The sequence below is a fragment of the Laccaria bicolor genome, genomic scaffold (genome assembly GCF_000143565.1).
Source record: "Laccaria bicolor S238N-H82 LACBIscaffold_1 genomic scaffold, whole genome shotgun sequence".
In the NCBI taxonomy this organism is placed as follows: domain Eukaryota; kingdom Fungi; phylum Basidiomycota; class Agaricomycetes; order Agaricales; family Hydnangiaceae; genus Laccaria; species Laccaria bicolor.
Genome location: NW_001889872.1, coordinates 712033 through 734754, shown reverse-complemented (window position 1 = coordinate 734754; position 22722 = coordinate 712033). Strand labels below are relative to the sequence as shown.

The 22722-nt window shown below is 48.0% G+C and overlaps 10 protein-coding genes across 10 annotated transcripts; 5 read left to right on the top strand and 5 right to left on the bottom strand.

The window, feature by feature from the left end:
* Positions 1 to 1237: 1237 nt before the first annotated feature.
* LACBIDRAFT_300905 (uncharacterized protein) lies at positions 1238 to 2614 on the top strand (the record flags this gene model as incomplete). Its single annotated transcript, XM_001873874.1, has 9 exons — positions 1238 to 1644; positions 1705 to 1766; positions 1817 to 1916; positions 1973 to 2015; positions 2076 to 2115; positions 2169 to 2190; positions 2242 to 2282; positions 2336 to 2440; positions 2490 to 2614. The coding sequence occupies 9 exons, from the start codon at positions 1238 to 1240 to the stop codon at positions 2612 to 2614; spliced, it is 945 nt and encodes a 314-aa protein (XP_001873909.1).
* A 54-nt stretch (positions 2615 to 2668) lies between these two features.
* On the bottom strand, positions 2669 to 4749 carry LACBIDRAFT_300904 (uncharacterized protein; the record flags this gene model as incomplete). Its single annotated transcript, XM_001873269.1, has 7 exons — positions 2669 to 2957; positions 3008 to 3569; positions 3619 to 3757; positions 3821 to 4224; positions 4274 to 4388; positions 4436 to 4514; positions 4565 to 4749. 7 exons carry the CDS (start codon positions 4747 to 4749, stop codon positions 2669 to 2671), a joined length of 1773 nt encoding a protein of 590 aa, XP_001873304.1.
* Positions 4750 to 5015: 266 nt separating this feature from the next.
* On the top strand, positions 5016 to 5489 carry LACBIDRAFT_122853 (40S ribosomal protein S29). Its single transcript, XM_001873873.1, has 3 exons — positions 5016 to 5111; positions 5166 to 5265; positions 5323 to 5489. The coding sequence occupies exons 1-3, from the start codon at positions 5050 to 5052 to the stop codon at positions 5329 to 5331; spliced, it is 171 nt and encodes a 56-aa protein (XP_001873908.1). The 5' UTR covers positions 5016 to 5049; the 3' UTR covers positions 5332 to 5489.
* Positions 5490 to 10472: 4983 nt separating this feature from the next.
* LACBIDRAFT_300901 (uncharacterized protein) lies at positions 10473 to 13763 on the bottom strand (the record flags this gene model as incomplete). The annotated part of the gene is made up of 10 exons (XM_001873268.1): positions 10473 to 10941; positions 10993 to 11096; positions 11150 to 11228; positions 11280 to 11630; positions 11680 to 11809; positions 11856 to 11937; positions 11986 to 12088; positions 12141 to 12448; positions 12508 to 13641; positions 13698 to 13763. The coding sequence occupies 10 exons, from the start codon at positions 13761 to 13763 to the stop codon at positions 10473 to 10475; spliced, it is 2826 nt and encodes a 941-aa protein (XP_001873303.1).
* Positions 13764 to 13863: 100 nt separating this feature from the next.
* LACBIDRAFT_300900 (uncharacterized protein) lies at positions 13864 to 15323 on the top strand (the record flags this gene model as incomplete). The annotated part of the gene is made up of 4 exons (XM_001873872.1): positions 13864 to 14001; positions 14052 to 14107; positions 14157 to 14262; positions 14313 to 15323. The coding sequence occupies 4 exons, from the start codon at positions 13864 to 13866 to the stop codon at positions 15321 to 15323; spliced, it is 1311 nt and encodes a 436-aa protein (XP_001873907.1).
* Positions 15324 to 15404: 81 nt separating this feature from the next.
* LACBIDRAFT_320675 (uncharacterized protein) lies at positions 15405 to 16460 on the bottom strand (the record flags this gene model as incomplete). The annotated part of the gene is made up of 2 exons (XM_001873267.1): positions 15405 to 16218; positions 16276 to 16460. 2 exons carry the CDS (start codon positions 16458 to 16460, stop codon positions 15405 to 15407), a joined length of 999 nt encoding a protein of 332 aa, XP_001873302.1.
* Positions 16461 to 16677: 217 nt separating this feature from the next.
* LACBIDRAFT_300898 (uncharacterized protein) lies at positions 16678 to 17750 on the top strand (the record flags this gene model as incomplete). Its single annotated transcript, XM_001873871.1, has 3 exons — positions 16678 to 16684; positions 16737 to 17335; positions 17388 to 17750. 3 exons carry the CDS (start codon positions 16678 to 16680, stop codon positions 17748 to 17750), a joined length of 969 nt encoding a protein of 322 aa, XP_001873906.1.
* A 62-nt stretch (positions 17751 to 17812) lies between these two features.
* LACBIDRAFT_243747 (uncharacterized protein) lies at positions 17813 to 18873 on the bottom strand (the record flags this gene model as incomplete). The annotated part of the gene is made up of 2 exons (XM_001873266.1): positions 17813 to 18652; positions 18706 to 18873. The coding sequence occupies 2 exons, from the start codon at positions 18871 to 18873 to the stop codon at positions 17813 to 17815; spliced, it is 1008 nt and encodes a 335-aa protein (XP_001873301.1).
* LACBIDRAFT_399523 (TRAPP complex subunit trs31) lies at positions 18835 to 19835 on the bottom strand (the record flags this gene model as incomplete). The annotated part of the gene is made up of 4 exons (XM_001873265.1): positions 18835 to 19077; positions 19126 to 19250; positions 19299 to 19495; positions 19546 to 19835. The coding sequence occupies 4 exons, from the start codon at positions 19833 to 19835 to the stop codon at positions 18964 to 18966; spliced, it is 726 nt and encodes a 241-aa protein (XP_001873300.1). The 3' UTR covers positions 18835 to 18963.
* A 52-nt stretch (positions 19836 to 19887) lies between these two features.
* LACBIDRAFT_300895 (uncharacterized protein) lies at positions 19888 to 22472 on the top strand (the record flags this gene model as incomplete). Its single annotated transcript, XM_001873870.1, has 6 exons — positions 19888 to 19969; positions 20049 to 20135; positions 20247 to 20680; positions 20740 to 21171; positions 21233 to 21919; positions 21972 to 22472. The coding sequence occupies 6 exons, from the start codon at positions 19888 to 19890 to the stop codon at positions 22470 to 22472; spliced, it is 2223 nt and encodes a 740-aa protein (XP_001873905.1).
* Positions 22473 to 22722: the final 250 nt, after the last annotated feature.

Below are 22722 nucleotides of genomic sequence, written 5' to 3'. Positions count from 1 at the left end.
ACGTGTTTGCAGTTTGATGAGATACACATCGCAAGCGGAAGTCTTGACAAGACACTAAAAGTGCGTTATTTCAATGTTTTTCAGCTCCATACTCATACGTTTAGATTTGGGACCTCCGGACTGGAAGTATATTTGAAACCATAAACTACGACCACGCCGTCACTAGCTTGCAGTTTGATACTAGAAAAATTGTAGCTGCCACTGGCGAAAACGGTGTCAAGGTATCGTTGGATTTGAACGTGCGGAAGCTTGGGACTGAAATATATTTTTCTAGATTTACAACCGCACGACCCTCCAACATTCCACGCTCCTTACCAACGGGCATATAAAGCCTGTTGAGAAACTTCGATATATGGATCGTTATCTAATTACCGGTGCTCGGGACACTACAGTAAAGATATGGTCGTTATAATCATGTAGCTGCTTGAGAGGGAACGTTCACGTGAGGGTTAACGTACGCGTCGAGTCACCGATCACTCAGAAGCCGTCACGCCATCTACGTTGGACTTTGTGAATAAGTATCTGAAAGCCATCTGATTCTTAGTCCTCTACTTTTTCTGCTCTCTTTCTAGAAATGTTGATTCGGAAACCTGCATGGGTTAGGGAAGTCATTCCCGATAGCGAAGAGGAGCGCCTGAGGTAGCGTCGTGAAGCAATTTGAATGGTAGCTAGTTAACCTACTCAGTTGCCACCAGGACCAGCGGGGGCGACAGGCCAGGACCTTCCATGCACAATGATGTGATTGAAATATCCTCTGATGAGGATGATTTGTGAGGCTCCTCATCGCCCGTTGTCAGCGTCGAATGACTCTCTTCGTACAGGCCACCCCTAGCTTCAACGCCAAAGAAAGGCATTTTGCGCGGTTCAAATAAAACGCAGTCTGGCGCTGAGTACGCTACAGCTATGAGTCGTAAGGGCTCGCTATTTAATTGCATTCATCCCAGTAGAAGTCCTGCACTTGTGACGTTCGAAACTCCGAAAAGAAGGAATTTCCTCCGTTCTCGTATCGTTCAAAGCTCCGATTCCGAGAGCGAGGAGGAAGCCGTTCAAGTTCAGACTGCGATTCTGGAGCTTTCGGATAGCTCTGATGAGATTGAATTTGTGCAACCCAAACCAGCAACCAAAAGTGCAACGAAGACTCCCGATTCAGCAAATCCGCATATACCAGAAACGAATAGGTCAGAGGACGAGGACGATGGTGCTATCTTCATTTTGTATGCTTTCTCTTTCAACTTGTATGGTCATACACTCAGCGGATGGTAGGAATGAACCGAAAGGATCCAGCAAGCCCACTCGGACTCCAAAGAAAACCCCTCAGGGGACCCTAAACACCCAGGCGGATATTCAACTCGGCGTCGACAAACATCCGAATTTTGAACAGACAGCCCCTTCGACTCCAAATAAGAGCGTCTCCGACATACCACCGGCGCCGTCACATCCATCGTCCAGACAGAAGCCATCGGGAACTCCACGATCTGGCAAGAAAGTGCAATTAGCGGCCGAGCAAGAGAAGAGGCATGAATATGCTGTTTCTCTGTTCAACGACCTCAATCGCACCGTTTTCAAAAATGGCTTACCTGAGGATACAAAACTCAACTGGAACAAACGGCTGTTAACGACTGCTGGTAGGGCAAAGTGGCATCGGTTAGCCATTCTCTTCCTTCCTCGTGTCTTCTACTCTTGTTTAAACATCGTTTGTGTCAGGTCGCGAGAGGGGGTTCAGACAGCAGAAATTGAGTTGGCTGAAAAGATTCTCGATTGTGAAGGTATTTTTCATTTTCGTCGCTGTGAAACCCGCCTCTCAATTCCAATCAAGAGAGGATCAGAAATACTCTATCACATGAAATGTGTCACCTGGCTTCTTGGATTATTGACTCAGAGTTCAAGGAAGGTCATGGGAAATTCTGGAAATCATGGTGCGTTGGCCATTGACAATTTGCGACTTAATTCCTCCTCAAAATCTCTCTGGTAGGGCCTCGAAAGTTATGAAAATGTATCCTCATATTGAAATATCGGTCAGGGACTCGTTCGACCAATCATCTTTTATCTGACTTATCCCCCCATTTTGTTACAAGACTAGACATAACTATGATATATCTTATCCATTCGAGTGGAGTAAGTTTTTCCGTTTTATGCCGAATGACATTTCTTTTTATCTAACAATGCAGAATGCGAGCAATGTGACAAGATGTAAGATTACTCGCAACATACAAATTACGTCCTGCTCAAATCGTTTATTAGATATGGTCGTTTTAGCAAATCAATTCGACCAGATGAATGTTGTGAGTTGATCTTGCAACAAACTGTCCGTTCCTCTTCTCAGTGGAACCTTCAGTATGCGGAGTTTGCAAGGTAGGGAAGCTGGTGCCTTTGTTCTCCACAGCAAACAGAACGCCGAAAACCCCAAAGACTAGCCGGATGGCTGCCATTAAATCTCAAGGTCACTTGTCTTTACTTCATATATTTCGAGTTTTTGAACCCTTTGATAGACTCTCCTTGCTCGATCCGCCAAACTGACCCAGACAAAGACAAACAGCGTGAAACATACTTCGTCGACTCAGATTCAGACGTGGAAGCACTGGGTCTGGCACTGGGAGCTACCTCAGTTAGTTAGATCTTTTACAGTTGCGATATGGAAATGTACACAATATATACTACAATAATTTACTCAAACTGCGCGTAACTTTTTGACTCGAAGAGGTAGTTGTGTCCCAAGCTCCCATTTGTCTGTAATATATGGTCGAGTCAAGATAGAATTACACTTGCTGATTCGAACGTCGTCAACTGGGCTAAATTCGAACCGAGGGAGGATTGTGGTAAGGAAGATCTTCATCTCGGCAATAGTGAACTTGTAACCAAGGCAGGAATGGGGACCGAATCCAAAGGTCATCATATTTCCTATACCGGGATATTTCGGAGAGCGTGCATTCGGAGGGAGGTTTGACCAACGATCAGGACTGGCAAGACATCGTTAATACTGGTCGAAGACGACGTTTAGCAAACTCACTTGAAGACCCGAGCATCATCGCCCCAAATGTCGGAGCAATAATTTAAGCCTTCTATTGGAATGTGCACATAGCTGCCTTTACGAATCTTGATGTATTGTGTTTCTTGTGTACCATCCGGTAACGTGATAGGATGCGAAATGGGAATGTGATCGTCCATAGTTGCAACGCGAATTGTTCCATGAACTGGCGGGCATAGTCTCAAGGCTTCTCGAATGACACTATTCAGAAATGGGAGGCGTTCTACCGCAGCCGAGTATGCTTTGTGTGAATTGTTGCCCTCTGGTATAGGTCGAATATACTCCTCCGCGAAGCCCGAATCCGCAGAGCAATCAGAGTTGTCCCCGTTGAGGGAAACATGAGAAAGACCGTATGATGACAAGCCCGACGATATTTCCTCGCGCAGACGGGTCTGGACAGATGGATGAAGGGCGAGAAAATGAAGACACCATGAGAGGGCTACGGAAACAGAGTCTGATCCGGCAAGGAGAAAGGTAGAGCATTGGTCAAGCAGTTCAACGTCGGAGAGACGCTTCAAAGGGTCCGATGATAGATTAGATTTAACTGTAAGATGATTGAGACATATGAAGGCCGCCACAGAGAAGATACGAACTGAGAATACTCAAGAGATCCTTCTCTTTGACTTCTTTTTGCTCCGTCGTCAACGAGTTCTTCTTTTTGGCGATCAATTTCTTTCCAAATTTATCGATTTGCCTTAAACTCTGGTCAATCGCTGTCGTATCTCTGGTGGGCTGTAAGAGGTAGAGTTAGAGCGTGAGTGAACATCTGCTGGGACGGCCTTCAATAGTGCTTACCCAAACTCGCCGTAATTGAGGAAGGTACAAGTCCAGCAACCCTCTCAGGTTCAAGCCTTTGTCACAGATTTTAAACATACGCCGATAAGCCAGGTAAATTTCCTCTGATTCATCCTCCAAAGCATGGAAATGGTAGTTGAAGCCAGCGAGACCGATGACATCAAAAGATGCTCGGGAAAACCAATGAGCTACATCAATTACGCCTTCCACTCGTTGGTTAGAGACCTCTGTATCAAGGGTGGGTGCGGAGACTTCGTCAGATAGTATAGAGTCCCATCGTTCGCATAATTCTTGGGCTTTTTGGACAAACACTGGGGTCATGTTCCGAATGGACAGTGAGGTGAATGCCGGCCCGATGATTTTGCGTTGCAATTTATGCTCTGATCCTTCCATGGAAAAAATCCCTACAGAAATTGTGTAAGATAAGTTCTGGACTTATAGACTATTTTTCACCTCGTCCAATCAACCTCGCAAGCAGCCTACGTGTCTGCCATGGTTTCTCGAAGGCAGGTGAGTTCAACACATGAGTAACGGCGCGGAAGTCGAAAGACATTAGCCTCAGGTCATGCTAAGGAGGAATCAGAAACAGTCAAATGAATCTATAAAGCCAAGCACCCTTCCAAATCCGTGAAATTTGAACGTTTTGCCAAATGACTTGGTCCAGCGCTCATGAGTGTCTGGAGATTGAGAGGGACTAGCGCAACTTAGACGCATTTTCCAACAAATAATTTTGACGGCACGTACTTCATGACTTGACTGAAATGGTTCTGCAAAGCAGAGGCTGAGGGCCCTGGCAGGTGGCGCAGAGGATCGAAGAGAGGAAGAATGAAGAATTGGTGAATGAACCATGAGGCGGCGGCCAGAACAACGGCGAGCAATGATGCCTTGAGAGCAATTGATAGGACGATGAGAGGGGTGGCCACCTGCATGTCGGCGGTGGGGACAAGGGTCGTGGGTGAGAGGGTCGCGACAAAGTCACGATTGCCACATCTTGTACTAAGTTGAGGTTGCTGTTATGGACGCGCTTCAACACTTCCCTTATTTGGACTTCCCTTTCAAACCCTGAATCAACACAGCCAAATATCGGAGTATGAACCTTAACCACCATTCTGTACAGATTACATCAGCATCATTCTCTCTCCTTCGGACATAATTTGTGAGATACAGTGTCGACGTTCGTTATCCTTGGCTAAACCTCTCTCTTCTGATTCCATAGACCTCCTTACAAAATGACACACGACGCCGTTTGGTTTTCTCGCCCAAGAAAGTTCGGAAAGGGTAGCCGTCAATGGTTCGTTCATTTCACTCCCATTTTACTGTCCTCCTTTAACCCTGCGCTATCAAGTCGTCTTTGCGCTCACCAGGCTGGTCTCATCCGTAAATATGGTCTTGACCTTTGCCGCCAATGCTTCCGCGAAAAGTCTGCTGCTATCGGTTTCGTGAAGGTGTGTTACTTCCTACTACTAGTATTGCACAAATCAATAAACAGTGTTTGCCCATAGAACCGGTGAACGACACTCTTCTCATCAAACCGTTTCATGTCGCTGCTGGAGAGAGGCAAAACTTCACTATATTTTGCGATTTTCCTATCTATCCCTACAGCAGCACGCTTGCCCAGTCAATTATCACACTCGTCATCTACAATCTACAATGAGATTCGTGTCTACCGAAACCCGGCATGAGCATCCTTATTACGGTTAATCACTTATTGAAACCCCTGAAATACCCAAGTTAAAGATGTCCACATGAAGGTTCTAATTAACGACTTTGTACAGGTTGGTGTGGATAACTACAGGGTGACAAATAGTGCTGGGTACTATAAGACAGACAACCGAGTTAAAGTAGAATGAGAAGATAACCGTTACAAATGTGTTGAGCAAATAAAAGTAATGGTCACAGAAAGCTTGAAAACAAGTGTTGGGGGAATATGCCGTTTGCGAAATACAATGCGGGATGAGGTATGGTTTGAAGTGGCGACGAGCAGCGATTCAAGAAAAAAACAGATCGAGTATGGTAGATTTTGGTGGTATCAAGTGGGCGGAATGCGCATTGAAGTCGAAAGAGTGATTAAAGGGGATGATATGTCCGGAGCCTGAGTATTGGAGTACCGAGAGAAGGAATTTACATCCCATACGTAAACGCAGAGCGCTGGTACGGGTCATTAAGTGAGCCTGCGAGTGTTGCGCCGGCAAAAGGACTAATGTTTGCAAACGAGCCTCCTGCGAAACCGACAGTGTGTGACTGAGGTACTCCTTGATTATGGCTTGAATTGCCCTGGAGAACGTAGCCATCAATGGATTGAGGCTGGAGTGCGTGCATTTGGGGAGTCAAGTGGGTTTGACCGAACGAGCCTTGACCTTGTGGCATGGCATACATGCCATTCGATCCACCATACACATCAGCCAAGGGATTGCTTGCCAAACCTTGCGGCAGATGGCGTCCCGCGACGTGTGGCGTTCCCATGCCTTGGTTGGTGAGCGCCATGTTGACCAGCGCTTGTTGGTTGTGGAAGCCACCAAAATGATCCATCTGCTCACGTTGAAGCTTGTTCTGAATACGCTTGCCATACGGGGTGTTGCGAATAAGAGGAAGAACTGGACGAATGCCTTCCACCAGAAGTGCTCGCTGGTTAGGTTCCGCGTAGTCCAATGCAGTCTGGAGAACTTTAGTATTGATACGACTCTATCAGAACCTCCATACCTGGACGCAATAGTTTCCATACGAATCCCTCAACAACTTCTCAAGTCTCGTACGATTGAGAAGCTCTTCAATCAACATCTTTCGCGTGCTGTGTTCGGCCACACGAACACACTGCGAAGAAACCCTGTGGTTAGACACAAATCATGCTCTCACCAAAATTACTGACCTTTTCAATGACATTAGAGCTGAACTTCTGAACGGACAACGCACAAACGTTGCCAGCGAACTGGCGAATGACTCCATCACTGAAGCGGTTGTCATTCAAGTCGAGGATATATTGAACAACCTATTCCGCCAATCAGCCGAGTCCAAAGCAAAAAAAAACGAGGACTTGCATAGTTGCCATATGGATCCTGAACGAGAGTGAGGGCATTGTACGTAATCTCATTCACCAACTGGATGCGTTGATTCTCAGAGGCATGGTCAATGCATCGCTGTAATACGCAACAACCATGACGGTGAGTGGCCACCTCGACACAGTTCGCTGCAACAGCGTTGTAAATGAACTGAATGCCTTATGTTAGCCACTATGCACAAAAATTTCGGAGAGCTTCATCACCTGGTTATCCTCGGGAGCCAATTTATTGAGGCATTTTTGAATGACGTGATTTCCATTCAAATCCTTGATCAGCACAACAACGTGAAGACTGAGTGCGACGATAATAGAATGAATTTGAGCGTTGTATCGATGGTCAGTCTGCTGTTTTCCTGTCAGTGTGATAGGTGATATTTAATCATAAACAGACTTGCCTGCCGCCTTGTTGATAAGAAATCAATCATTTTCTGAACAGCACGAGTTCCATGCATATTGAGGGAAATGTTGACGAGATCCTGAGCGACTGATTCACAAATGACGTTGCGCTGCTCATCTGTGGAGTATTCTAAAAGCTTCTGACACAAATAGTTCCCAAAGGGATCTGCGGAAAGTTAGGTTAAATCACCGTTCAAAAAACCTTCTTACCTGTCATAAGCTCCGCAAAGTGGCCAAAGGTCTCACGGAAGATCATATCACGATGTTCTGGAACACCTTCCTCGAGTTTCTTCTGCAGATAGCGACACCCATGCTGGTCCTTACACAGTGCTGGGATCTCGCCGAGCAAATCCTCCAAGCGCGTACCAGCAAATCGATTGACTGGAGGCACGTATTAGTCCCGTGTTACGACGTGAAACTGAAACTTACATTCGCGATCCAGATCGCCTCTTTTGTGCTTTGGGCCATGCAAGCCATTCATTTTTCCATCAACAGGACCCGAATTGCCACGGCCTTGTAACCCCAAACCATAACGACCCCCGTTGTGTTGGTATAATCCTGCTGGTCCTGGACTATGATTGGCAGAGGGAGAGTTGACGTTTGCAGGGGAACGGCCTGCCTCAAACCCGTAAGTATTATAACCAACGTTCTCCCCCCCATTATTAAGGCCATATACAGCATCGATACCGTACTGTAAGAAAAGAATGTTAAAGAAGATATCATAGAAATGTAGGAGGCAACTTACGTCCTCGCGACCTGCAGGTTGGATGGAGTTGAAAGTCAACGAAGACCCATCATACGCTCCAGGTGGAAGACGAGAAAGGGACGCCTGGAGATCAGTAGCGTTAACTGCACTGTCACCCATTTGATGAGAACTTGGCGTTGCTATGCGACCGTTAAAAGTTTGCATGTCCGAAGTAAGAGGAGTACCAGGAGACTTGAGAGTAGCATTGTTTGGGATGCCCAACGGTGTAGCAGGAACAGAACGAGTGGTCGCAGATAAAGTATCAAGCAAGCTGGGAGGAGAGTTTCGACGAGAGACAGGGGTCTGGCCGTGGTTAGAACCGCGCGATTGCTGCTGAACCAAGGGAGTCGCAGAACTTGCATTTCCCGAACTTTTTCCAGCACCATCCTCAGAAGGAGCTGACAAAGTCAGATTTGGATTTGTGACCGTACGTCGATCGGGACGGGATTGGAGCATCTCGGGGCCGCGAGGGCTTCCAGTAAATTGAGGCCACTCTGACGACGTTTCGCGAATTTCAAGTGCCCGACCCGCAAAGTGAGTACGAGGGGAAGTCTGGGATATATGAGCCAAGTCCAAGGCTGCTGACGATGCCGATATCTAAAGTGCGCAAGTTAGTGGGAAGATAATATTCCAAATGAATCGCTTGCCTTGGCTGAGTACGAGTTATGATATTTGTCATCATCAGAAGTAGGAAGATTCCTCATGGCATCTTAAAGGTCCACCTGTTAACAGAGAGAGGTGGGTAATCCGAGGTTACGCACTGTGCATTTCTTGGTCCAATTGCTCATCCAACATCATTCCAGCGTTGTAAGTGCTAGCATATCGAGCTCCTTCATCATCTGCGTAGCGCCCACTCCCTCTGAGTAAGATGGCGGCAGACACTGGAGCTGGAATTGGAGATGCTCGAGTTGATCGGTCCCCTGCTAAAGACAAGCCTTGAATGTGGACAGCAAGATCTTCGTCATGGCTGCTAGCAGAGGTTCGGCGACTGGCAGGCATACTTTTTGCACCCGCTGAGCGAGAGAAAGGATGCCCGTTAGAAACGGAACCACCCAAATCCGGTGACAGGTTGACGGATGGGGCATACTTAACAGACTTTCGCTTGTCCGCCGCGGTTCCCACTGCCTTTGACAACGATTCCACATCAACAAACTGCTGAGAGCGGTTTGAGCGTGTATTGATGTAAGCATCCCCGTTTAATTGAGCATTGACACGGGGTGGGGTTGTAGGAGCTGACACCGCCAGGTGTTGCAGGGAACCGTTACCGTTTGACACGTTGGGATCATATGGGATGCTGAGAAGCTCCTGGGCCTGTTGGTGCTCAAGAGCGCGCATTTGGTCCTCGAATAGCTTGCGCTGAAGAAGACGCTGCCGTTCATGCTCAAGGCGCTTGAGTTCGACGCGCTGCATTTGACAAAAAAAAGTCACATCGAAGGAGCGAAGATTCAAAGAAAAAGGCGACTGACCGCCGACATATCGGGCATATTACTTCCCAACCTCGCAGCCTGGGAGGAGCGTAAGCTAATGCACAGGCGTAGACACGAACACGTACAGAGTCTGCGAGATCCAAAAAGGCGGGTGGGCTCTTTTTCCTTTCGTCGGGGGAATGATTATCAGTAGATGAGGTAGTTTGTTCCAGAGTGTTCATTTTGACAACAACGGTTCTGGTAACTTTTTCAAGGGAGTGAACGACAGAAAAATAAGGGAGGGTAGTGCTGAGGTATAGATCGACGAGAAGCTAGCTGGACAATTGGTATCCTATCGTGGTGAATTTTTTTAGCGAAAAGGAACGGAGAGAAGCTGCGACTAGTATAGAGGAACAAACCTTTGAGCCGAGTGGTCTGGTCTGAAGGAATTGATATTACAATATGCCTGAATCCTGGCTGTTAGAAGAGTCAGTTGAGGATGAAGAGTCGAACAGGAGGAGAAGGCACCCTTTCGACGCTCCAATTCTGGGGAATAGAGATGAGGAGAATGGTTGAGGACGTAGTAGTCTTTGAGAAATATAACTATTCGTCGCTGAGCACGCTACGTTTATTTGGTCCCTGAACTCAAGCCTCGGCAATTCCCCCCAAATTTTTCGACTCCGGTCCAACTCGGCCTATATACTGTGCCACTTCACAAACCCAAATATATATATCTTGCCTTTTGGTGCCTCCATTCCCCCAAGGGTCTGAAGTTAGCTACTTTGTACTAAATAATTAGCAGCCCACGGGGGGTGGAGACGACGAAACACAGTGCCCCAAGCTGTTCTTCCAAGGCCTTTCCAGCAATAGCCGAAAAAAAAGCCAGGGTCCACCTTCGATTTCAGAACATAGGGGTACCGTTGCCATTTACATAAACCTCCCGCTGTGTGATTTCTGACGTGGAAATCTGGCAGAAACTACGACTGCCGGGATCTGGGCAGAACGAGCCTCATTTTTATTCTGCTAGTCTACATATGGCGTGAAGAATCCTCAAGGAGGCAGTTGAGCCATGGTTGACGGTAATACACCCTCACTCGACACCTTATGACCAATGTCATTATCGAGTTCAGGTTCACCTATGTGATCTTCCTCTTCTGCGTCGCCCGCTCGCGTATCCCCGCGAATTGTCCTCTGGTCTTCATCATCGCACTCACTTTGCAGTGATTTGGCCTTATTTTCGATGACCACGCTTTGACTGGAGCTAGAATATCGACCACGAAGAAACCCTGAGAACGGGACGAGCCCGAGAAACGGTCGGGACTTTCGAGCTTCATCCCCCACATTGGCGACCGTCGGTGTGGTTGAACCACTTATGGGTGGCGTGTGAGCTTCCAAGGCGATATCTCCCACTGAAGCTTTAGGAGTGCCGAGCTCCTGACTCGCGCTGGAGCCTTCAATTTCATCTTGCAGCTCTAAAGCGATAGTTGGTGGCACAACCGGACTGGATCGTTGATGAAACCTTTATAAATAATCAGCTCTCTGAGGATAAAAAGTATCTGATTGGACTAACGTTGCTTGAGCCCGATCATCATGGCTCAAAGTCAACAGAAGATTTTTGAGGTTAGGTAATGTATGGCGCATGTCGAGCGCCCTCAGGTCGCATTCTGCCATGAGCTAAAGCAGGTTAGGAACCTCTCTTTTGCGCACCAATAGATACCGATACCTACCATCTCGATGTCTTTATTTAGAAGAAATACACCATACTCGAACCGATAGGTGTCCACGCCCTTGGAAAACAACGGAAACCTAAAGTCGAAGCTTTACGAACAGGCTTGTCGCTCAGCCTTCTATACGCACATTCGAGGGCCCACCATGGCTGAAATACCATCTCTGATTAAGCTGCGACTTCCGACGCATGTTACAGGGTAAATCAAACTTTTTCCAAGATATGTGGCCAACAATTGCAATACTTGCGCTGCAAATCCCAATGCAGTTGCAACCGTCTCTTCTGTGATGTCTTTGTATTCCGGTAGACACAACGGCGGAGCTGGATCACTGGCAGCTAAGGGTATTGGCAAAGGCACGTCGAGGATGGCGAACAACAAGTCAGGTGAAGATTGGAGGTCAATTGGAAAGATGTCGGAAAGCGTTGTTAAAAGTGATACCCTGATTGGACGAAGGAGAAGCCCGAGTGATTCCAATCTTGTCCTAAAAAACCGAAAGTTAATGGACACCAGCTAGAAAAACTAAAACGAACCGCTCTGAACTAATGGATTCTTGCACTGCAGCTCCAACAATGACTACTTGTTGACTTTGGACTTTCGCAGCAGCGAGTGTTTCCCTTCTTTGTTGAAGCCGTTGCCGACGGTCATTGATGCTAACCTTCGCTATTAAAGAGTTGACAAGGGAAAAACTCAGACAGGGGGAACATACTTTGCGCCAATCTATCGATTGCGCGCTCATGGCCCGTTTTTAAATCCTCTAGAGCAGCTTCTCGTTCCGATATTTCACGTTTCTGGTTGTGCTTCAGTCGAGTACAGATAGGCAAAAGGCAAAAACATACAAGGCGAATAAGTGGATGCTCTTTGATGGCCACGTCTATTTCTTGAACAATGTCGAAAAGCGACGCTTCATTATCTAAAATGCAAGACTGAATTGTAACAAGTCTTTAGGAGCACCAGCTAAGTGAGGAATTGATTTCCATAAATGTCTACGCACTTGAGGATATCTGGCCACCCTGCAGTCTTCAGATGATCCCGAGACTCAGTCACACTTCCAACGCCCCTCCGATGCCGCCTTCGGGAGAGTGGTAGAACTTCCTGTATTTCCTCGGACGCAGAGGTACGATGTTCGCCAGATTGCTTAACCCTTCGTACCTCTGATTCCGGATCAGAGGCGTATCCAATCGAGGGGGTGGAAGCCCGTGATGACGACATAAGGTTTTGAGAAAGACAAAATGTTTTGCCCGGTGGGGAGAGTGTGATGAGAACAGTGTTGGATGGAAGTTGCGAGGGATAAATAACAAGCTGATCAAAAAATGTCATTTGTTCTTGCTTCCGGGGGTATGCATGCATAGCGAACGCACTTCATCCGAGAGAGGTATCAGGTCTTGTAGGTCAACGTCCCAGTCATCGAGCATTTTCCACTCAAATGCCTCATTGTCCAATGAAACACTTCCAGACGGCCGTCGTTCATTTGTTCGTATGTCCTGTGGCCGGTGTGTTGGGATTTTCCCCCAGATTTCGAGTTTAAGAACGTGTCCACCGGTATCACTCCACGACAGAAAATCAAGATCAAAACGAGCATCAAAGTGGAAAAGGGGATTAGTAGAAGGCCGATGTAAAGCTGAAAGGTATTTGGGCGTAGGTGACGACGGTTGAGCTAGATTTGCGTGGCTATGGAAAAGGTGCCTTGAGGGCGATGTCGTTATTTGAGAGGTTGCAGTCCCGGAGAGTCTAAACTGCTCAACTTTCTTTTTGTGCGTGCGTTGAGAATCAAGTTGTGAAATTCGAGTCATCCTACTGAATGAATTAGTAGAGAAACCTGCCCCAGCTCTTCCCGGCGAAGACGCCAAGTTTGCGGTAGGTACAGTGGCTCGATTACTGGTCTCTGTGCGCGAAGTCAAGGCAGATTCTCCCGTATAGTGTGTCGAGGGGGGTATCGCGATGGTAATAAATGTCTCTGTCAAACGAGAACTGATGACCTTCTCAAGTCCTGTTTGGGAGTGATCAGGAAGCAAGACCGAAGCTGTCGTCACGGCGGAAGCGCTTCCCGAGATATTGGATGCAGATGCAGTAACGCGAGAGCTGGTAGAGGACGTTTTGGAGGTTGTCCTTGGTCGTTGAGGTCGGGCTGTTAGAGGTGATCTCGAAGACGCAAACGAAAGCGCTTGGTTAGAAGTGCGACCCAGAGTTCCTCCGCTGGAGAAATCAACTCTGGCGCCCGAGGCCTTCCTCCCCCTTTGTTCTGCAAAACTGTTAATCGTCCCTCCCTCATGAGGTCCATCGTCCGGCTTTGCATTCAACCTTGCCGTCGTCGAAGTAGTGGAAAGTTTCCGAGCACGTTTTCTCGAACTGATTATGCCCAGGTCGTCCGTCGTCCCAGGTATCGCATACTGAGATTGTTCCACAGGCTGGGATAAAGCTGAGGTGAATGCATCGCGGACAGGAAAGGGAGTGAGGTTGCGAATTTGAATGGCAGTGATGTGTCGAATACGCCTCTGATTCAGCAGAGTTGTTGGTTAAGCTGAGGTCATTGAATAATACGAAGACTTACTGGGATTAATTGACGGTCAGCATCGAGTGGTGGCTCCGCGACTGAAATTGGTGTATTTCTGGTCATCAGTAGGAAGGAACAAGCGCTGAAAATAGTAAATACGACTTTGTATGCACAACTTCTACTTTTGAGCTCCACTGCACTCCATCCTGGCCCACTGGTCCAAATGGCGTCTCCCCTCAAGCCTCATCCAACGAATCGGTCCGCACTCGATGATGCAAAAGCAATGCCACCTCCGCCAGCACCGGTGCGGCAGGCCTTGATAATGGAGCCTGAAATCAACGGGCTAGCAGATTCTCTGCAGGTGAGGCTCAATACGTTAAGTGCTAGCACGCCCTTACGACGCTGGCATAGAATGCAGTCGTAAAAACTGGTCAAATGTACAGATTTTATGCGGATGCTCGCAAATTGTGCGTATATCCACGCCTACCAAGGTTACATTTTCAAATCATCCAACAGAGGTATCACCAAGTACGCCTCCAGTCCACCACGTTCACTCACCGCCTCCCTCGGACGAGAAATTGAAAAGTACGATCAATTATGTGACTCTCTCGAGGCCCATTTGGCGAGAACCGCTCCTTGCTGGCTTGACCTGAGCTGACCGAACTAAATTAGCTACGCGCCATAGCTGTCTTGCAGCGTGATCTACGCAAGGAAAAACAAAGCGTGGAATCAGCTAAAGAGCCTCCAAGGGATGCTGACGTATCTCGCCAAACCTCCCTCAAAATAAAGGAAGAGGCCACGATAGCCAACATCCAGGCCTCTCCGCCCGCTCCAAGCTCGTCCTCTCTGTCTGGCCGACGTCCATCTGCAATATCTATTTCTTCCCTCCAGAGACCCGCATTTTCCCTGAAACTTGATTTGTCTGCGACGTCTCTGCGGATCAGTGCAGAAGAAGCAGCCATGTTCTCGAGCAGCGGACTTGCCTCGCCAGTCACCCTTGCCCCAAAGTCAGCTCGTGCTATGGGTCCAACCGAATTTCCTCCAGAGCTCATGGCAGCGTTTTCAGGGCCGTCTACGGTGGCGGCTGATGTTTCTGGGCGACCTGTAGACATTGATTTAACAATTCCTGATCCACTTGAGCATTCCAATATCGGTGATTCGTCTGATAAGCCGATTGAACTGGACTTGGATGGCATGGATATTGACATGCCAATAATGACGGACCTCTTTGGGGACGCGGACGGAGGAGGGTCGGATCACGTTGCGACCCCTGCCGACGGTCTATTTTCTCCCGTCCTTGGGGACGAGAACTCGGATGAGCATTCAACGGCTCCTAATCAACATGAAGGTCTTATCAATCAATTAGTTGATGATAATGCTAGTAGCGGCGTTTTCGCCACTCCTGCACAGGAGAATATGGCTATCTCACAACTTCATATACCCTCTCCAGGAGCACTTCTAGCAAGCTTTTCATCTTCTGCGACTAACGATGCCCCACCATCCAAGTTACCTCATGCCGGGTCTGAGGCTGATCCAACTTTTGATCTAAATTCTATGGAACTCGAGTTCTTCTCCCACCCCACGGACTCCGAAATGAACTTTTCAATGGACATGGGAGATTTCCTGGCCATTCAAGGCGATGTCGAAGAAAAAAGTGACGCCTACCTTAGTTCCAAAGGATGACGTTGGGCGCAGATATTGCAACAACAATCTATTCTGTATACCTTACATTAAATGAAGAGGCAGACTATTATATTCACCATGTCAACACGGTGTATGCACCGCAGAACGAGCAGGTTGCGGCAAAGATGCGCAATGTTTGTTTAACTTCTTTCGCAAAGGATGATCGGAACGAATGCCCACCGTCTGCAGGGCCTTTGAAAGCCCTGTTATGAGGTAACTTCGGGTCTCCTCGTCAATTGTGTCCGACTCGAGCAGCTCTTTCACTGCACGAGCTAAGCGCCCCTTGGGACGTGAAGGAGCAGACCCTCCCCCTGCTTTTGGAATTTTGTGTTTCCCTTTTGACTTGCCGTTCATCTTGGGAGCGGCTAGCAAGGGCTCGATAAACTCGGTTCTGAATCGACGATGAGCAAGAGAAGATACTGGTATGACGCGGTCGAGAGGGCTTGCGGCTTCTGCACAGGCCTCTGCGAAAGCGGCTTGGTCAGTCGACTGCCCCTCCTCGAAGCCCCACTTCTTGAGCTCATCTGCCCTTTTCTCCCTCAACCTCTGGGAAATTTTATCACGAGTATCGTCGATAGTAATCGTTCTGGCAACAGACTCGAGGACATCATTTAGTCGCAGCCACCCCTTGTCTTCGTCAACAGCCCGTTTGACATAATGTCGGTTGACGTAGCTAAGCAGTCGATTGGCTGACTGGGCCCCAGCACTGAATCGGTTGAAGCAGGGAACGATGTAATGAATAAGGGTGGACTCGTCCTGGGGAGAACCAAGAGCTATATCACGGACAGTATCTGCAAAGTATTTATCAAGGTAATGATAAATGTCCGTGCCGCTGGCTACACTTTTGGCAGAGGGTGAGCTAGCGGAATTAGTTGCTTCACTTTGAGCGGTGAAACTAAGATATTTAACCTAGTAAGCGAAGAAATGGGATTGAAATAAAGGGCGACTTCACTAATTGTAGCAAGCGGAGTGTATACCAGCATAGAGAGGAAAATCAATAGCTGGAGCCTTTCCATTGGGATCATTTACTGGAGACTTGATGATATGGTCCAGAGCAGGCTCTAAATAGGCCCAAAGAGCGGACGACGACGTTGCAGGATTGGCACTCCCCGATGCATGATTTAAAATGGCGGGCATGGTAAGTTGTTCAAAGAAAATTCAATGCGAGATGATTACATACAGTCATGTGACCATCACTTGATGACCCTGGCGGTCACATGACATTTATGTGATTATATCGAGGGTTCGATGTGACATAGCAGTGCTAGGAGTGACCCTGAATATCTCGATATCTCCTTCAGAGTCCCTCTTCCGTCTGTTATAAAGCCCAGCATGTCCCCATTCCTTTGTTCCCATGGATTGTACGTCTTTTGTCTCCTTTCTTTGATTTAATCTTCATAACCGTTTTCACAGGCCAAAATCTGGAGGATGCTACTCCGTCTCGCTCTGGCAATCGCGTTCCTCGCCCACGCAATGCCTTCATGATCTTTCGTTCCGAGTTCTGGGCGGAAGAGAAAATCAATCGAAAGGTTGAACATGATCACCGTCACATTAGTCGAATCATTGGTCATTGCTGGAACCAGATGTCAGAGCCTGAAAAAGACGTTTGGCGTAGAAAGGCCGAGCAAGAGAAAGCCGACCATGAACGCAAACACCCAGGGTATCGCTTCTGCCCCACCATTCGTACCAAGAAACCTATCAAACGAAAGGTGAAGCGCAATGGAGAAAGTGAACTCCTCCGCTGTCGTCAAGTGGCGGAATTGCTGCTTGCGGGAAAGGAGGGCGACGAGCTAGCCACTGCCGTCATGCAGATATCTCCTCCAAGCACGCTGCAAACGGAGTCATTGGAAGCCATCCCGTCCATGACCCAGGAATCAGTGAACAATGATTGTTGGCCTGACAGAGCAGAGCTCGACCTCCCGCCTTTCCGCAGCCCCTTACTACCTCCTCCGACTTTGCAATGTGCTACTTCGTCTCCACCTATCCCTCTCCCCACAGCCTCATCCTGCGCTGTGAGTTCTCGTTTTGATCGCTTTCACATTCAAGTCACCTAAAACATAGCAGGATCTCATCGCACCTAATTTCCCTTCATGGTATTCGGATTGGGGAGCAGCCTTTTCAATGGTTCCTGGTCAATACCGTGCGGTTGGCGAAAATTCGTATATGTCCCTATCTAGCGCCGACGCAAACCAGCCCTCCAGCGAAGTTCTTTGGCAGACCAGTCACGTCCCCACACATTACCCACCAGCGTCGGAGCCCATACCTGCTTTGCCCTTCGTCTATCCTATTCCTTCCTACGCTTCGCTTTTTGATCCATTTACTTATGATATTTGTGAATTTCCTGATATGCTTGGTCCCAGCCAATCATCCTGCCCTTCTGAATTAAGCTTTACGTTTTCGTGGAATCCTTTAGCTACCAGCTACTAATTGGCATTCTGCATTCTATCCATACATAGGTCGTATCATATTTCACCCTTGCCTTAGAGCCCTTAGTTGGCAATGGACAATATTTCGAAAGCGCGAAGCCCTTCTTTTCCAAGGAGGGTTGCGCACCCTACAACCTCTGCTCCTGCCCGTCTCATCCTCAGCAGGGCTTCATGTGATGTGACCCCACCAACACCGATAATCTTTAAGTCTCCTAAACCGGCCTCGGAGCAGTTCTCTGCTCGCAAGAGTTGAGAGAACGTGTAGACATTGCCGAGTGATAGTGCATGCAACGAATCACCAGCCAATCCTCCCAGCGCGGTTGGGACACCGAACACCCTCTCAATTTCTCCAAGGGAAGAAAGAGGATGGACCTCCAACTGGTCAGGGAACATGAGGGAATTTCCCAAGGTGTTTGTGCACGTTAAAAAGGAAAACGGGGAAGCATTTGTGTGATTTATGGTAAGGGTGAATTGTTGCAGGGTGTCCAAGACTTCCAAAAACTGCTCGCGGAATACAAATGGGGGTAACTTCAGCCCGATTGTCAAGGTTGAGTCCTGAGCGTGCTCTTTAGCGAGCACGTCAAGTAAAGGAGAGAGAGATGCAAAGAAATATCCTGATGGAGAAGAGTTCTGGATGTTTGGACAAGAGGTGTTGAGCTCGATGGCTACCCTTGAGGTCCGCGAACCATTACGATCGCCAACCTTCATCCGCATGGCTTGAATAGAAGCTACCATGGACTGAAGAGAGTTTGGTTGGGAGGCAGTTATGCTGATAATGAACGGTTTACTTGATGAAGGTCGTGAGAGTAGAATGGATTCGACCCATGCCAGATAGGTTGTCAACGGATGGGGCGAATAGCCATACGAGTTCAAAGTCGAAAGGGTTTTCCTGGTAAAGACTACCTGGACATGAACATTAGCGAGGGTTGTTATATGCGGTGTCGTGAGGTCTTTACTGTATGTTCGTCGTCCTCCTTGAACCCACTAGCTGTCGCCGTACGAGTAGTGACGCCCCCAGTGTATGGGGAGTTGTAAAGCCCTTCAAGTTGCTGAAAATCTGAGGACCACGCACAAGAAGAATTGACAATAGGCGGTGATATCTCAATATTATTGACCTTGACCATGATCAACTGAGAGGAAATGCTATCTCCGATATCTCCATCCTCGACCTACACAACACAGAAAGCCCACAAAATCCTGCAGTTATCGCATGTCTATTGCTTCATCAATTCTTCGCGGTCTAGCACAGACTTCTCCAACTTGATGAGTATTGTAGTTCGAGACGGGAACTGAGAGGTTGGTGTATTATGAGCCGTCACTCTTGCCGGCTATGGGATCATCAATAGAGTTTGTCTTTAGAAGAAAGTGACACGCACGAAACCAAGCCCATCGAGAACAGCTTCGACGATTCCCGCAGTGAATGACGAACAACTTAATTGACTCATATCGCGTGGTACGGAAATGTACCGTTCAATTGGAGGGTCGTTGTCGATTATCATATCTGTTAGACGTCAGCATAGTGAAGAGTGCGAAAGGGCTGTTGCAATACATTCATCTGCGTTTTCTACACTCTTCTCAATGGCATCAGCTGCTTTCCCAAAGACAGCCTTCCAAACTTGAGTGTGGATGGACATTAACGCAGGCAAAAAGCGAGTTTCTCGTTTGGGTGTTTTCGACGACGACTCTGCCCGCCAAACCATCAACTCAAGCACCCGGGTGCCGATTCGATAACCAAGTGTATTCAACCTATGTTGGTGTGTTGGGGTGGACGAGTAGACAAGGTGGACTAAACGCACCGACGTTCCAAGTCATTTATACCATTGACGCGTTTCTGAGTGTACTGAACGACCTCTGAGAACAAGAAAGCAAAGGCGGAGGCAGAAACTTCAGTTCCTCTCGTTTTGTTAAGATTTCTGTCGTAGATATTGGGCCGATGTGGGGCTGCTTTGTTGAGTGTAGCTTGAATAGAGGGAGCAGAGGGTAAAGAAAACCGGGTTGAACTGGCCGTTGGCGATAAATGTTCGACTGAAGATTGGGAAGACGTTGAGAGGACGGAAAGTCGGGGATGTGGTTGTGTATAAGCCATGATGGATTGATTCTACATTCCTTACATTCATTCATCTGCATTCAATTAAATAATGTCCGCTTCTGACATACGATCCCATCTGTACTCTTCTCTGCTTGAGGCAAGGACAACGGACGTCGCCTTGCGCGTCAGAGGTTCTTGGAAAGCCGTCTAACCTTCAATTTTCCAACTAACACATTTTTGAGGGTTTCTTTCAATCCCTTTTCACTGCAGGATTCCTCGAGTCTTCTCATGGCCCTAATAGTGATAGTCTTGCCAACGTTGACGTGGCTTTTGATGACGCTAACATCACTCGCTCAGGTCAGTAGTGTTAAATTCTCCCCCAAACCAATCATTTTCTTTTACAAAGTCATGTAATTCCTATAGCTTTCGAGTAAGTGATACTATGAATAAGGAAATCGCCTTGCCAAGCTCTCACTGGCAATGTCTCCAGAATCTGCATAGCGCGACTGTATGGGGGTGGCCCGCCATTACATATCTCCCCCGATATTATCCCTTCGACGACTCACCCATTGACACCCTCATTCCCCGAGGGTATCAAATTCGATGATACGCCACCAGGACAGCAACCAGCTACTCCAAGATTTCTTCTTTCCCTTCTTGCGACTGCGATCTATTTATCCATCCCAACGGTTGCCTCCCAAGCACTTGAATCCATCCTCAAAATTATAGGTCCTCATACAGTCATGTCTTGCCTAAACTTCGCACTCGGAAAGCCCATAGACACATTTGAATCTAGTGGACAACCAAGGGCGGCTGGGCTGGAGCAAGTTGCAGTCATGGAGTATAACGACGATAATCCCGGAGTCTCAAGTTTGGGACTAGAAACCGCACGCATGGACACAGTTTGCTCTTCATATTCTCTGTCGACAACTGAATCTGAGTCAAAATTGTCTGACGAGAGGTCTACTGGAACTTGACGCATCATTACGGTGCTATCTCCGATAAAATAGGCGAAGCAAGTGCCTGTTGGCTTGCTCGTTGGGCGAAGGACATGCTCCGGTACGAGGAGGATGTCGTGCCAAAGCTTGATGATACCCGCCCTTTACGGTTAAGGTCGCAAATGTCGCCGTCCACCTTGCTTATGAGCGACAATAATGTGACTTCCTCGAATTCCGTCCAGCCTGCCCATGTCGTAATCTGGGCTCGTGGTGGTCTGAGCTCCGACTGGGTTTCAGCGCTTGTGTCAGCTGACACACTCTTCGTAAAGGGTGAACGTGAACAGTATGATTTTGCTTGCTCAGTGGTCGAACTGCGGAGGAGAGGTGGCATCCTAGAAACGGAAGAGCAGGTGTGGAATAAGATGTTCGAACAAGGTATATATTACGCTAACATGGTAATTGTTTTTCCTCTTTAATGCGTTGACCTGAATTTTCTGCGATTTGTTGCCTCGGTAGACAACGGAAGACCTTATGTCAATATCCCAGGATATTTCTCCCACCACGAACCGTCCGTACGTGTCGCTATCAGTGCTACAAGCCGCACATTGGAGTCAATCCGTTCTCCGCCATCATATTATCTTTCGACCTAGCGTCAACGGGACCGCCCAATCTTCATCTCCTCCACTTAGCGAGAATGAACTGGGGATTACTCTGGCCACCGCCGATATCTTGGATTCCATATCCAACTGCCAAACCAATTCATCTCACACAGGGAATTCTGAATTAGAGAGATCGTATTTCGCTGTACCCAGTGATTCGTCCCTCAGAATTGGAGACTTGAGGATTGACATCTCCGCCCCCGAGGAAGGAACTAGTATCTCAATGGATGATCTCTTTTCATTTTCTCAATCGCCTTCTGGACGTCGATCTCCAGGGCATAACGTGGTAGATCATCGCATCAAGGTTTCTACCACGGAGTCTTCCTTCTTTGGCCTTGCAGTATCAAGACATTCTGCATTGATATGCTGCCAAAGAGATCCCACGGGCAAGTGTCGGTGGTCGCCCTTCCCGCCCTATCGATTTGCCGTCGAATTTTGGGATATCGCTTGCTTGAAAGACAAATGTCGTCTTTATTCGCATACCGTTTGGTACGGCGGCAGTCTTTTCAATATTTATGTCCAAATTTTACGGAAAAAAGAACAGGCGCAACTAGGGATCTATCTCCATCGTCAATCGAGTACTGATCCTATTCCAGCACCATCGTCTCCGACTATGTCAAGCGCCAATGGTAAGAATAAAGGACCTCCACACAACGGACCATTCATTCCCCTCTATCTTCGTTCCCACCTCTCCCGTCCCCAGCCACCATGCTCCATTGATACGGACGATACCACAACATTCTACTTCTGATAGCACAACGGCACCGCCCTTCACGCCCTCTGTTTCTCCGGCGTCGTCATGTACGTTGACTTCAGGGGGTTTGGTTATACCATCGACATCGACGCCCTTGACGCCTCCGCAACCGTTTCGTGATCACCGACCGTCGGTAGCCGCATATTTCTCAGTCAGCTGCGCCAGCGCGACTAGGTCCTCGCAAACGAGGTTCACGAGTTCTCCAGATGTATTTGCGGTCAATAAGAGTTGGGGATGGAAATCCAGCTCTCTACGGATGGAAGAGTACATGGAGGTTGGTGATTTGGGGCCTCGGAGTAAAGAGGTCAGCCTGCGTGCTACAGTGCTACTAGGCCTCGTTTAGGAAACCATACAGGAAACTCGCTATAAGCAGAGTGAACACGACCAATATTGTCGAGTTTAAACAAAGTGTTTACTCAAGTCCAATGTAAGCCGACCAAGGCTAGTTGCACGCGCACAGAGACAGTCGTGTGTCCGCTGACACACGACTCCGAGCCGCCGCTCATATTTTTCCGTACTTCACGTGATCCACGCCTGGATGCACGCCTGGAGGCTCGGATATATTTTTAGATCAAGCCTCCATGGTTGAGGAG

Coding starts and splice junctions, on each gene's coding strand:
- LACBIDRAFT_122853 (XM_001873873.1), top strand. CDS start 5,050: ATGACACACGACGCCGTTTGGTTTTCTCGCCCAAGAAAGTTCGGAAAG. Junction 5,112..5,165: donor GGAAAGGGTAGCCGTCAATG/GTTCGTTCATTT, acceptor TGCGCTATCAAG/TCGTCTTTGCGCTCACCAGG.